General features: G+C 40.0%; 1 protein-coding gene across 1 annotated transcript in view; it reads right to left on the bottom strand.

Annotated features, from left to right (window-relative positions):
* The window catches only part of PDZRN4 (PDZ domain containing ring finger 4), a 230,694-nt gene that overhangs the window by 16,842 nt on the left and 198,491 nt on the right, over window positions 1-15,361 (bottom strand). Inside the window, 1 exon segment of the mRNA XM_057366133.1 lies at window positions 583-681. Within this exon segment, the coding sequence (XP_057222116.1) occupies window positions 583-681 (99 nt within the window).

The following is a 15,361-nucleotide window of genomic DNA, read 5'->3' as shown; positions in this document are numbered from 1 at the left end:
CACTCTGTGCTGGGTGCCACGTTTTCTGACTGGAGCCAATGAAAACCTGAGGATTCATCCCATCTCATTATTCAGAATTCTATTTTTTCTACTATTTTCCAAGATATTAATCTCCCAATCTACACTCTCCACCCATCTGTGGTATGTCTGTGTGTACCACAACTGTAACAAACACAAAAATAATACAATAATGATTGACCACTGTTAGGATTACTGAGCCAGTAGCAGAGGGAGAATGCAAGCAGACATTGAATGCAGAAGGCACTTTTCTCCTTTGAAGTTCTGCCTGATCTCCATCATAAGGGCACATTTCTTTCAAAATTCAGACCATGCTCAGACTGCTTTGTACTTCACTAACTGCAAGGTTGTAGTTAAAAGCACTTRTATTACAGAAACCCAGCAGCAATGATTACTCTGCTTGGGCAGCATGATTTGATAATCTAAACGAATTGAGAGTGGCATGAGCTGGCTCACGGCCAACACTTCTGCACTCCCATCTCAGAGCAGTTCCTTGTTCATTCCCTGGCACGTTCAGCCCTCCATGACCATCTCCTGTGTTCCTCCCCAATGTCATGTCCTCACCTCACTGACGTAGATTCCCATGTCCTCCTCATCATCGGTTCTGTAGCAGACAGTCAGCCCCAGCTTCTCCTGGCTGCCAACGCGGCACAGCTCCACCTCCTACAAGGAAATACATGGGCTTTTATGGTGGCTATGGCAAGGGTGAAGAAAACTGCACAGCACAGGAGAGCTGAGATACTCATAYGGTATGACCTCCCTATTGTGCTCAGACACATTTTGGGTGGATCTTTAAGGGCAAAATTATTCAGTGAATTAGGAGGGAATTTCCAGTAGAATCCAGGCTSAAGCTATATAGAAACTGTTCAGTAAGACATGCCAAACTTTGAGAAATATAGCTGTGCATCGATTTTGCAGGTCTTTGACTTTTGGGTAATAGAAGCTGACTTAAAGTAGATTACGTGGTCCTTCCAGTTGCATCACACCAGCTATTGCTTTACAGCATGTAAGACAGACTGGCTGCTATCAATCAATCCATCACACARGTGCCACTCCCTTCTGACAGCAATCCAAGCCATAAAACAGAAATTCAGCCTTCTATTAATGGCATAATTCGTTCCCAGGCCACTTCAGTGATTCCTCATTGCAGAAGCTGGCAGATAACAGAAAGATGTTTCAAGGAATGTCCTGTGGAGCTAAATAGCTATGGCATCTTCCTCAATTGTGAGATGATGCAGAAAAYATATTTTWAGTKCCAGGTGTCCCAGCAGTGACATTTCATGAAAAGCACAAGTTTTAGGGCAGATGGTAGAGTGATAACTACTACATACASCCATACRAGTTACGTATCTTTAGGGTTTCATAGGGGAACCATTCACAAAAATGCAAAGCTGTACATGGTTTGAACATTGTGAAACAAATAATTGGGATAAAGCAGGATGAATCAAATAACATAAAGAATTAGCTTAGTTGTAAATGGGAAATTTTGGTTGGTATTTGTACATCAGGGGAATTTGCAGGTCAYATTTGGACCTTGATGGCTTCTGCTTCTGTGGCTATGCAATAAAAGGAGAAAGAACCTTTGCTTCAGTTCTCAGTCTGCGGTACAGAGCTTGTTCCCCTCCACCCCTGGAGATGTCATACAGACTCTTCCACAACAGGCACAGAGGACTCACTACCGAGTCCAACAAGCTGTGGGGACCAGGTGTCAAAATACCACAACTTACAGAAAAACTTGTACTTCACACACATGGGCTGGCCAATGAGCCTTGTGACATTTTCTTTTCAGCTGAACATCTTTCACGAAGTGCACTGTTTCTGCTCGCTCCCCTGCTCCCTCACTGGCGTACAATCTACACAGGTTCACGACCTGCACAAACCCTCTTAGATTCTCCCTGGACTTCAGACATTCAATGTCTTAATGAAAACTAAGAAAATGTAGAAAAGAACTCATCATACCTGTAGTATTCTTTAGTTTTCCTTAGATATGGCAGGAGTTTTACATATGGTGGTAAAGCCTGGAATTATTCCCCTGGACACCTTACACATTGAGTTTGAAAGAAACACAGAAGCATGTTTTATTAGGGAAGAGAATTACASTGACCTGATTTTGGCATTGGGAGCAAAAGTGTGTGTACTGGAGGGAGGCCTATTCAAAACCCATAATAATTGATGCCTCCAGAGGGAAAGACCACTTGACTAGAACTGCAGTATTAGGGAGAAATTACAGTAACAAAATGGCTTCAATTACAGCAACAAGGTATACTTTTAAGGAATAAAGAATATTGCGGTCCCTTGGAGGCCTATAAGGAAACCTAAATACACCATAAAGGACCAAAACTGGGACCTTTAAATCAAGGCAAACGGGGAGCTGTGCACAAGCTGAAATCCATTAACTTTCATTGTCCTGCTGGCACAATCTCCTGTATCCCCACACTGAGGCTGGACAGGGGCCCCAAGGACTGCTCTGAACACRATTTCTTCAGATGGGAATGACCTTGAAGTTCTTGTGGGTGATTTGACTCAAAATGTTACTACAAAATTGTACCAGTGTTTCAGGCTGCAAACAAACTGAATCCTTCTGCTGGCTCAATGAGCAGAAAAAATGAACCATTTAGGGCATGAAAGAGCAAAGAAAAATGAGAATGAGCCTACAGGCTTCATCCTGTGTGTCCCAGATAGCCCCAGGGAACCAGCTGATGATCAGTACCATGGCTAATATTGTCTGGCTGGGATGACCAGCCCTGGCTGCACACAGCACTAGAGCTACCACAGCTTTCATTGGTCTGCTCAGTAACTGAGCTAAGAGTTAAGAGGTTAGTACTGCGTGGTTTTGGATTACCTCTTTCCTAAATGACTGTATGGGGTGTAGTTTCATGACTGCACATGGCTGTGGCCACTCAGWAGCTGCAGATATCTACAACTGACATCTTATAACTTAGTATGAAAGGCCCAACAATCATCTCATGTTTTTCAGTCTAGATGCAAGTACATACTCAAGTAATATCTCATCCAGAATGAGGGAGAAGGTGGATGAGGTCTGCTGCTTTGCACTGCAGGGGATTCCAGATAACTGTCTTGTGCTCATGGCACCCCTTTTTTACAGGAAACACAATACATCCTGGTCACAAGCAAACAAACCAGAACTGACAAATATTTATTTTAAATTTTAAAAAAACTTTACATAAAGTATTAAATCATGTCTCAAAGCAAAAGCCCTCAAGTCTGATCTCTAAATCTGTTTAACAAGCACATATGAAACAACTGCAACAGAAGAGCAGCAACTGAGACACTGAAGAACCTGGACTATCACAGTCAAATACATTTGACAGAGTATTTTGCAACAGATGCTTTATAGTGTTGTGGGGTTTTTTCTCCTCACAACTGATCTTTAACAGAAGAAACAGTAAGTTTGGCAGCAGAAATGAATTTTTAAGACCATCATTTCCWTCTCTGAAATCTTTTTTGATATATGCACACATGTGTGTGCACACACACACAGAGTTGCCTTTTCTTTGGCTTTTGTTTGTGTGCGTGTAGGGACTGAACTGCTAGTCTTCAAAACTCAGCATTTAAAAAATCTATGAAAAACCGTATTTGGACATTCATGAATAGTGCTGAAAGACAGATGGTGGGAGGACAGGGACTGAAGAGAGAGCTCAGGAGATGACATTCTTCCCCTCTTTTGGGCACACTGGGGGCAGCCACCTCCCAACACAAAGAGTATTCTGCTGCCAAGTGACAGAAATCAAAGCCAAATTGCTAAATCTTTGACTTGCTGCTTCTTTCCTCTGTGTGGCCAGAAAAAAAGTTCAATGCATTTCCACAGTAAAGACAATAATTTTATGTGTTTTACCATGTATTAGTTGGTTAAAAGACGGACAAGGAAATTAGAATAAGGACTATCCCATCTTGAAAGACTGGGATGCAAATTTGCAAAGTAGCCAATTTCTTCAGGCAGAGAAAAGACAGAAAAGAGATGCAGATCATGTAGGATTGAAACTGGTTGTATCTGTCATTGTCTAAAGTGATGGAGAAGTGACTGTAGCCTCTGGCTCCCAGCTAGACACGGACATTTGCTTCAATGACGGAAAACTAGTTACAGGCTGTCAGCCTCAGCAGACATAAGGACTGTCACCTCTTTGGGGAGGGAAGGCTAGGTTACTACTGTCATTTCTCTCAAGTGTTAGAAAAGCTGATTATGAACATCAGCAACTGTTTTTTTTGGCTTTCAGGAACTGCTGGAAAGAGGTTAAGGGCTATTAAAGGAGATCTTGTAAAAGTTTGCATCAGTTTGCAGTTATATTGGGTCTTTCTACTAAGAGCTGGATTACACAAGGTAAAGCTGATGGTCTGAAACAAAACAGACCATGCACCCTTTCATGATCAGTCTTGAACAGTTGTGTGGGGAGAAGAAGAGGCCAGAACTTTTCACCTTTTCCCTCTGAACAACGGTGAATTCTTCATATTTTCCCTCCACACACTGGAAAACAGCTGTGTTTTCCAACAATCTAAGAAGAAAGTTGGTAARGTTTCTTCTCGCTGCACACAGAAGACATTGACAAAAGTTACCATATAACCCTGTGCTGGAATAAATGCACATATGGAGAGCTTACTCTGCCATGTTTTCCTTTGTTGACTGCTCTGCCAATGGTGTCTAAGAAGATTTGCACACCTTTGAATCCTTCCCCCACTAATAATTAGCTACTCCCTGTTCAACACCAGGCACCCATTTAAAGTGTGGCTGAGCTCTGCCCCACTGCCTGCCATTCCTGCTCACCTTCATTCAAACCATCCCACCCCAACAACACCCTCTCCACCAACATAATCCTTCTTATCTTCAAAACCTATCTCAGTTCACTCTTTCCCTAATGACTCTTTGCCCACATTCACACACAGTAGCCTCACTCGTCACCCTTTTCCCACCAAATGTTTATATTCTTAGTAAGTGTCCATGTCCACACAGCCCTCACATCACCTTTCTTTTACTTTCACCTTATAACTCATCCTGTTTTTTCACCTATAGAAATCTGTAAAAAAATATTGTCTGGTAAGCAGAAAGATTTATCTACTGAAGTGACCACTTCATTACTTACGAAACACACATACAGCTGAACACTACCAAAACAATCTATTTTTATTGCAGTTCATTCTCCTTCTTCTCTCTCACTCTCTGATTTTTTGTCTTGACATCTCACACTTCTCTGCGATGAGATGTTTTTGTATGGGTAGGAAATAAGGCAAACAAGAAATTAAAGCTCCATACATATTAGTTGTAATAAACGGCTTCCCAGGCTAGGAGATTCAAAACTTRCACAAGAACTTCCAGCATTTGGAGGCAACTGGGTGACTTTGAAACTCATAATATACTTGAAATCTAATGTGTTCCTTCACCCAGAACTTACAGGGAATAAGCAAGTTTATAGAAGCCCTGACACYCTCTGTGTTAATACTATTTTTATTGAATTTGACCTACTATATTCACAGAGTTCATGAAGACATTGAATGAATTCTTTGTATGGAACTGTAACTCTTGGACTGCTCTAATGCAATGAAGGTTTAATGAGAAAACACTGCCCCATCTCCAGAGGGTTTAGAGTCCAGTTGCTAGACACTATAATCTTGTCTCACATCCTTCTATGCCCATTTTTAATTTTTGTCCACTGATGACTTGTCATGAAATGCAAGAAGGCTAGTTTACTGTATATACTGTAGACAAGCATAACTAACAAAACTTAATCAGTTATTCACCATTATTTTACAGTATGAAAAAGGTAAACTTGGCCACCTCATGTCCAAACATATGTCTAGGACTGGGAATCTCCTGAGACTAGGATGACAAGGAAAACTGCTGATCCCCTTTGCAATTTATTTATGTATGGAAAGACAGTGACCTATTTCTAGAATAGAAAAACTTAATAAGGAATGAAGATGAACTTATTGATAAGTAACTGGCTGCAAGATTAAGAGATGTAAAATTTCTGAAAAATTATTTGATGCACTTAGATTACTGGGCATATGTTTGAGATTCTTCCCTGGATGATGGGCTACACTGAGGAAGGGAGATTTCCCTATCCTCTCAAATTCATCATAGTTAAAAAAAAAATTAGCAAGCTCTCACTGCTCTTAAGTCCTTATTCCCTGTTCGGTTGTAACTGCTTTGGTTCATTCACCTCATACAACTTTTTGTGACTTGTTTTCCTTATCTATAAGCAGAAAACAATGCAAACACTACCAGAGTAGCAGCACATTAAAGAATAAATGATTGCAGAGCACTTGAAAAGCATTGTAAGAATACTACAAATACTCTACAACCTTCCAATGGTCCCCATCTGTCTTTACAGCAATCGTTGAACCCACTTGAAAGACCAAAAGAGACTACCAGAATCGTCAGAGCTACTGAGTTTCCTTCACCCGTAGAGTATGTCAGAGTGATGGGCCCCATGAACTCTGGTAATGCCATTAGAAAGGGGCAGCATCAAATCAAAACACAACAGTCTTTTTCCTAAATGGACATTGTGTGATCAGTTAACATTAAACTCCTCATTATGATAAGAATATCATCTTGCCATTGAGATATAGTCAAAACACAATTTTAATTAGTAGGATTCCCCAGTGTAATAAAACCTGTGATTCCTAGTTCAAGGTTTGTATTTTTATGACTTGGTAATGTGATAAGTTGGTTCATGAAATCGCCACATGCTTTATTAAAATAGTTTGTAACACCTTCATGTATCTAAGGGGGGAGGGGAAGGGAACTGCGAACGTGCAGAGAAGACTCCCCCCCCCGTAACCACGCCTACTAATGGTCATCATGGCAACCGCAAAAGACACCCCCCCAATGACAGCACAACGCAGATATGACGCAGACCAATCAGGATCTCTGGAAACTTCTAGAAACACCACGTCAGAGAGGGTATAAAAAGGGGGGCTCAGGCTACGTGCCGCGCGGTGCCTAGGTGTTGGTGGGTGCGACCCACCTAGCTGGTGTCCTAGGTGCGGCAGGCCACCCGCCTAGCCCGCCCAGCGCTGTTTTTGACTAGTATCTGGTTAGTATCTGTTCTTTTGTTAATGTTTTAATTAATAAATTGTTAATTGGCTTCTAACCTCCGATTGGCTTTTGAGGATCAATTTATCACAGTAAGACAGAAGATCTTAAACGTTTTTAGTTTGTGATACACCCGTAGAGTGTGTCACATCCACTATTTAATTTCTTACCATTAACTAGAATCTACTCATCCCATTTAGCCCTTTTATCTTTAGAGGCAAAGATCAGTATAGCCTAGCCTATAAAACCAAAATACTCTGMTTTCATCCCTCTCCAGTTCTAACAACACTCCTGAACAGAGGGGGGAAAAAAGCCAGAAAGGAGAAGAGAAGCTTTGCTGTTTGCAAGTATGAAAACARTGGGTTTTAAATTAAGAGCCAACAGTACACAGATAGGTTTTAGGAAAGGAAAGGAGCACAGCATATTGGAGAAGGATTCCTATTCCATCAGCAAAAAGATAAAATTCTGCCAGTCTGGAAAACTCCTTGGGTGGTGAAACAAACAATGCAATGCAGTTCACAGATGCTTTATCTTAATTCTAAAATGTATGAAATACAGTTGACAAGTTCCATCTCCAAAGCCCACAGTAATGTAATGGTGTTCTAAGGAAAAAGAATTCCAAGAGATGCAGTCTGTGGACATATCTGTGGGTTCAGCAATTTTTGTGTACCAGTGGAGGATTATTAGTATCTCTTGGACCAAACCCAGAGGATAATTGTTACTAGTCGATATTACTGCAATATCTAGGAAAAAAATAAAATGTTAACTTTGTAGCCACCCAGAACAATGCACTTACCACCAATGAGTTAATTACTGCCCATGGCTAAGTAACTGGACATGTGTCGATTCTGAAACAACCCCAGGTGTGAGATCAAACCCCTTCGTGTTCTAACTCTTTACAGACCACTACCAGGCAGTGCTCCAAACTTTTTATACAATTTACCTCATAGTGGGATGACCTAAGAGTTTGCAAATGCTGACAGGTTTCACGATTGTTTACCTTGTTTACCTGTAGAGCAGTGTCTTGTGTCAGGCAAGTTATTCTGTGTCATCCCTTTCAGAAGAAATCAAGGATTATTGAGTGCAATGAAGGGCCCAACACCTGACGATCCAAGGCAAAGAAGTATAGTATTTAGCATATCTTTCAAGGAAAAACACCAAAATAATAAAGCAAAAAAGGAATAGTTGCTTTTGTCTTTGCTTTTCCTTTTTACCTGTAGTGATAGCTGAGAAGCTGCTTTTACTGTTCAGCTTGCTAATGCTGTAATTGACAGAATGAGTAATTGAATGAATGAAGCACAAAAGGGCAAGATCAGAGTACTTACAGAATAGCTCAATGAGGAATTAACTGAGAAAGTACRTTAAAGTCTGACTTATTTTAATAAACTAGTTACATTGAAAAAAAAAAAATCCTTATCCATCTCAGCTGGTGTCAGTCTTCTGAGGCATCAAACAGAGGTGCTCAGGGACTACATAGACTACACACACCTTAAAATTAATTTAAGARTCACTCTGCAGTATCTTCTTGATTCTGCATCTTTATGAGTGAGGTCAACCTCCAGTTTACATGCACAGCTGAATTTTAGGTGCTTTTTAGACTTTCTGTCAGGGTTACTATATGAAGGTTCTGTAAAAGCAAGATCGATTTTTTCAGCTTCCTGTTAGTTTCTATAAATTAAGGAAACTAAGCAAACGCGAGTCTCAGTCTCATAAATGAGTTTAGTAATTCCAACACYGCAGTTCATATCAGTTACCTTGCATCTCAGCAATACAAGCATTTGGATCGTTATCAGACAGAGCTTCAAGAAGCCAAGCACCTGGCAGCATTCTGCTAACAGCATTCAGTTTCTTGGTCCCTTCCTTCACATGAACTGAAGGATATACATTTTCCAGGCTGCCAAATCACCGGTCATTTACATTGCTATCTTGTGTAATAAATAATCTTCATAATGCCACAAACTCATCATCACTGGCAAGTAATTCTGCTCATGAAATAAAAATAATACAAACAGAACTTTCGCTCTTCATACAGGAGCAGTTCAATCTAATGAAGCCCTAGGAGGGTAGAGAGCTAATAGTGGAGCTACTATATAGAAAAATTAGTCTCAAAAGCAGAAGTGATGAGAATGGTGTTGCATGTTACATAAAATCATGCATTACAAAGGAGGGTGGGTGTAAAACAGAGGAAATGACAGTCCAGATTTATAACAAAATAAGCATCATCAGAATAAATGCCATCCTTTAGACTTCATTTTAAAGCACAGTTTTTTCACCTCTGAATTTCTACCATGCAGGAGGAATTGAGAGTGTTCAAACGTGTACAAATGATCAGGGTGTTTACAATGGGTAAGACTACACACTTAGGACAGACCRTGTTTCAAATAGGTATCACATTTCACAAATCATGCTTCCAACACTCAGCTCAGCTTTGTTCAGAAGCTATGTCTTTAATGGTGACCAGAAGTAATTTGAAGAAATTCAGAATAAAGAGATGTGAATCCTAGCATTGGTAGAAGTCAATCTATTTCACAATCTATTTCAATTATGATTTTTTCCCCTACAGACTACCCATCTCTGTTTAGATGAAGAGAGCTTGTGATGCCTCCACTGTATATTTAACAAAGTAATTTCATACTAAGGTAGRTATTTTGCTTTCAGGGTTGCTGTTAAATATTTACTTTTACTTGCATGTGCATGTGTCTATGTGTGCACACTCATGTATATGACTCTGTAGGCACATGCAGTGCTTATGCATCTGTGTGCAAGTGCATGCCAGGGGTCAGTTACACTGCAGAGTCCCGGCAATCATTTARCAGTTAATTTAAGAGCATGATTGCAATTCCTGAGAACACAGTGACAGGGTATATGCTTGTAATGAGAAAGGGAAAGTGTCAGCTGACCCCACAATTTACAGAATCAGAGTAGTGACATTTAAAGCCAACTCTGGACTTTACCAACTTTTGATTACTGCAAAAAAAGAAATGGTGAAAGGAAACAAGCATTTTCAGTTTCTAGAAAAGCTCTTCTGTCACAAGATAACAAACATAAACCCCTTCTCTCACTTTACCTCCATGACAAGTGAGTGTTTAGGGTGAGCTACTGTGAAGAAACAGCTCACAGGAGAGACTGCATAGAGGAAATGTCTATCACTGCAGCTTTCTTAAGTGTGCCAATAAAAAAATATCAAAACTGCCTGGGATTCTGGGGCTTCCAGACTGAAGGCAAGCAATACTGCAGGCAAACAAAGGCATCCTAGACCTGAGAACTGTCCTAATGCCATCAAGAGTTATGSTCTCCTGTCAAAGGGATTTTCCAGGAAATATGTTAATGTCTGTGTAAAACAGGCTAATTGTGGGCTGTGTTCCAGAAAGAGTCAGTGTGAAACAGAGTGCAATGAAACAGCCCTCCCCTTCACAGGTCACTGCAGGGTCCTACTGCAGGCATTTCACAATGAATAAACTTGTATTTGAAAGCTTGCAGGGGATTTAATTTACAAACACTGGCCACTTTTACCAGAAAAACAATGCTTCTATTAGAAAAGTAAAGCTCTTAACTCCTCTGGTAGCTTCACCACAGAAGGTTACAAGCACTGCAGGATTTTAGCACGTTATAGATCAGTTTAAGAACCCATCCTGTAAATGCCTATGGAGATTTGGTAGAGTTCAGGGTTTCACTTTTAAAACGACTGACATTCTCACGTTGTGAAAATAACCTAAAGAAATAAGTTCCTTCTTCCTCTCTCTAACAGTCCCAGTATGTTCTGTTATTCAGATTTCACACAGACAGGCACATCCACAATGTACTTSGGGGCTATTTGGATGGAAATAGAAAAGCTATGGAGCAAGACAGAGCCAGCCTAGATGTAAACAAGTAGGAACTGCTGGCAGCTGTGCTGCTACAAATAAAATTGCATTCCCTAGTGTCTTCTCACTTATCAATTTTGACAGAAGACTGTCCTGACTTCTCATAAACAGCATCAAAAAAGACAAATCACATTGGGTGTCAGATTTGCCAGAATGGATTTGGTTGGTAGCTTACCACAAAGAAACRGAGGGTTATCTCCATTCCACATGGTGGGGAAAAACAATGCTCAGTCCAAGGGGTGGGGGCTCTACCTTATAGGCTGAAGTCTCATTTAATCCTCATTTTTAAAAGTCTGGTTTAGACTTAAGAATCTATGACACAAGATTTGTTTACATCAAAGCAGAAAGTAGAAATACCAGCAAGCATTTTTCAAATGCATAATCCAACCCCAAATACAAGGTAATATGAGAAATACTTAAAATCACTTCCCTGCTGATCCCTGCTTTATAGCTACACTTAGAGCCACACGCTGTTTTGTGTCCAAACAAAGAATGCTCTGGGATAGCAGGAAGCTATAAACAATTATACCAGCATTAGAAAACAAAACAAAACAAAAGGAAAAAAAATTGCAGAAAGCCCCAGCATTAATATGCTGACATATAGGCACCTATTAATAAAATATCATCTTGCAGCTGGGGGAGCAGAATTTGGTCCTGTAGCTGATGAATCCTTGGATAAYAAAGAAGCTCCAATGGATGTGGGAATTCATTCTCACTCTGCAGCTCTGAACAGAAATTTTTTGGTGTGTGCTACAATTCTATGTAAAAAATCAAGCAATGGAGCAACTTAAGGCATGGTATGTCTGCCAATGAGTATTCAGTCTGATGTGTGATGATCAGCAACACTCTGCTGGCCATGAGTGGGAGGAGGAAGACACCCTGGTGTCAGCTGAGGCTCCCTTTGGGTGAGGACAGGGGGCAGACAGCAGTCATGGAACAGCTGGGCTGGATGAACGATGGAGCTGGACTATAAATGTGAGAAGCCTGTGATCACTGGGCTAGGAACAAATTCAGTGTTGCAGTGGGAGGGAGGGTCTAAGCATATAAAGATGAGATAAACACTCTTAATTCTGTGAGCCTGGCAGATCTTGTGTGGCCTGTCTGASTTGCGTTTAAAGGATATTTTAGCTTAAAGACAAATGGTGGACTTTAGAGTGAGTGTATGTCATATGGAAGTCAAAGAAGGGGAAAAAAATATTTTAGGGATTACAGGCTTCCTGGCTGTTAAAGGCTCAACAGCTGACAATATATCCTCCAGGAAGTCACAAAACTTYGCTTGAAGCTTAGCTAGCATGCATGATAACAAAGCTTCAGATTCCTATCAAAAAGATAAATCAAAAAAAATCAACCCTTACGAGAAATATTAAACATAAAATACTCTAAATGCTATTAAAAAACCAATTTCCCCTATTGTCTGGATTATCACATCTACTAGAAAGTAAAATATCCACTTTATTCTTTCAGACAAGCCATAGTGTTACTTTTCCCCCGATTCTTCCACCTTTCTATTTGTTGTCTTCATTTCTGTTCTTTCCCCATGTTGCAGTATGAATGCTAATTTATAAGAGGTACTTAAMTACACACCTATATTTTCCTATGATATATATGCATGTTTTTTCCTGCTTGCGACCCAACACCCCTTCTGGCATATTGTACACTTGGGAAAACCATGAATTCTTGCTTTCTGAGCAGAGAGATCCATGATGAAATGCTTATTTGTACTATTTTTCAGCAGTCAGCTTTGGTCCTTGCTATTGGTCTTTCCCTCAACAGAAATGTGAATTTGCAAGGATACAAGAGGAGGTTAAAGTACAACGAGCTAATTGATAATATGCAGCAAAGGGTTTCTTTTTCACTTATCTTGGATCCTATATTGTCACTTTCTTCTCATTAAACCAAGTAGGTGGGAATAGCACAGAAGAGGCAGAAACTGAACCTTATGCTAAAATGAGATAAGCAGACTGGAGCAGTAACAATTCTATTGTGCAGTGTGTGTGAATACACCAACTGTCACATTGGTTTGAGCTCCTTGAGGGTGGGGAGAGCAAACCCAGCAAACTTAACCAGTCCAATTGTTTTTCCTTTTGGGGCTTTTCAGAATTTGCTCCCCAATCTGTTTTCCAATGGAAATGGCTCTGACATAATAAGATAGAATGGACCTTCTCTTGGTTATCAGGTAGGAACACAGCACTCCATGTCTGGCTAGAAGTCCATTAACTAATTAGAGGGCTGGAGTACATCCACTACAGGGGAAGCTGGGAGAACTGCATTCGGTTATCTTTTTGAAGAGAAGGCATCTTCTCAATAAGGAAATGTTATTTCTTCCTACAGGTATCAAAGGCAGGAGTCCAGAGAAGTCAGAACCAGATTCCTCTTTGAGGTGCATTGTGACAGCCACATGAGACAACAGACATCAGTTGCTACTCAGGAAATTCCAATTAGAATTTGGAGAAGTGCATCTTACTATGAGGACAGTCAAAGACTGAGAGGTTGTAGACTGAGTACTGCAAAACATAACCAACTATAACTATATCAGCTCTATAATCAGCATCCATTTCTTTGCTCCTCTTCAACAGGCTCACTGCAATTTCTGGACTTGCCTCAAATGGAGRTAACTGAAAGCCACCTGTAAAATTTACTGGTATTGTCTACTGAAGGAAATGAGACAAAATTAGCATAGGACATCAGTGCTAAAATCTTCACAGTGACTGCTACATTTCTGTTTATTGTTTGTTGTGTTGGATATTAAGGTCTGAAAAGATCCAACACCTGCAAAAGCTCTATGTACTCATGAATGTCCTCTTTGATACTCAGGAGTTTTCCTGGCCCTAATGGTACAAAAGCATTCAAACCTGACACACTGCATTGGGTAGAAGAAAACCTGTTAAAAGTAAGAATTCTGATAAGGCCAGGAACTCCAGGTCCCCAGAAGATAGCTATTCCCCTTCCACAAAACACATGTACTGCAGCTGTTTCTGGTTCCCAGTTCCCTTAAGTTTAATAAAAAGCCTCTCAACAGCTTACAGTTCTTTTTAAACTGTAGCAAGCATCTTTTTCTAGACAAACCTCAGAATACAGAGTCCAGGGATTTAAGTGGCATCATAGCTGCAGTTCAGATCAGCTAAGAATCACTTAGCTTTCACAGTACAATAAATTAAATAATAAATAAAACCAATACAATACAATGACAATAAATTTCACCTACTGCAGGTAAGATGGTATTTTATATTTCAAAATGTAACTGCCCAGTCCTTGGCTCTGTAAACATCACTGTWACTGCTGCCTGCCTGCTCTGGGCCTGAAATGTGTCAGAAGATTTATCTGCCTCATCAGCACTTTCTAAACAGCCAGGCAGCCAATCGAAATGGGGAGGCATAACAGATGTGCCAACATCTGCTGCAGCAAGCATTTATCTAGACAGAATATATACCTGCAGATTCAGACTCTTTCCCAGTCACAATTCCATGTGTTTGGAAGCTCAGATCTACAACTGTGTGAAGGCTATTTTGGGATATTAATTGAAATCAAGTTGAAAATCTAGTTTTTCAATTATATTTGTGAGAAATATRCTTTCCTGGGATTCCGATTATGACTTTCAGACACAGTAAAGGCAAAATACTATGAAAAAGCTAATTTTAAAGTTGAGCTTAGAAATTACTAGAAAGCACTATTAAAATTCTATCCCCTCCATGCTCTTGTTTACCTTGAGGTACACACATATTAAAATATATACAGTTAAAACATGTATGTGCCTATAAATCCAGCACATGAAGCAATAGGCAATGACTTTCAAAACACATTTTTATTTTCCTGGCACCAAACTGAAGTCTGTGGGCACCTTATCCATGCTGAGTTTCAGCTGTTCAAACTTCTGYTGCACACGGAATGCCCTCCACCCCCAAATGCAGACTTGTGCAGATTGATAAAATCATGAGATGAAATACAAAGCAAACTCATCTTCTTTTTGATGCACAATACAGTTTCACCTGCATTCCTGTTCACCAAACCATGCCCTCTAGGAATGACTATCACATTCTCTTTGAAGAGATCCCTCATTAAATAAAAAAAGCAAACTCCCAGAGAAAAGGCCTCTCCTGCTTTTTTTTTTTTATTTTTTTTATTTCTCCTCTGAAGGCCCAGCATGCATTATACCAAAACCTTGTTTTAAGTCCATTTTCTTGTAAAAGGTTCCCTCTTGCTAGGGGGATTCAGCCCATGCTTCTTGTGCTCTAGGATTTCCTAGGATACTAAGCTTTAAAATAGCAACATTATAATAAGCTGGCTAACATGACTTAGGGTATTTTTAAAAGAATATGTAAAATAAATTATTTTCTCCCATCTTTTGTCTCTATAGCTAGATTTCATGTTTCCAAGACAGACTACATGAACATTCAAGTAGAAGGCATATGAAAAATAGCATTAATAAAACTGT

Source organism: Malurus melanocephalus, unplaced genomic scaffold, assembly GCF_030028575.1.
Source record: "Malurus melanocephalus ecotype Western Australia unplaced genomic scaffold, MMel_1.1 scaffold_60, whole genome shotgun sequence".
NCBI classification, from domain to species: domain Eukaryota; kingdom Metazoa; phylum Chordata; class Aves; order Passeriformes; family Maluridae; genus Malurus; species Malurus melanocephalus.
This window is presented reverse-complemented; position numbering and strand designations above follow the sequence as displayed.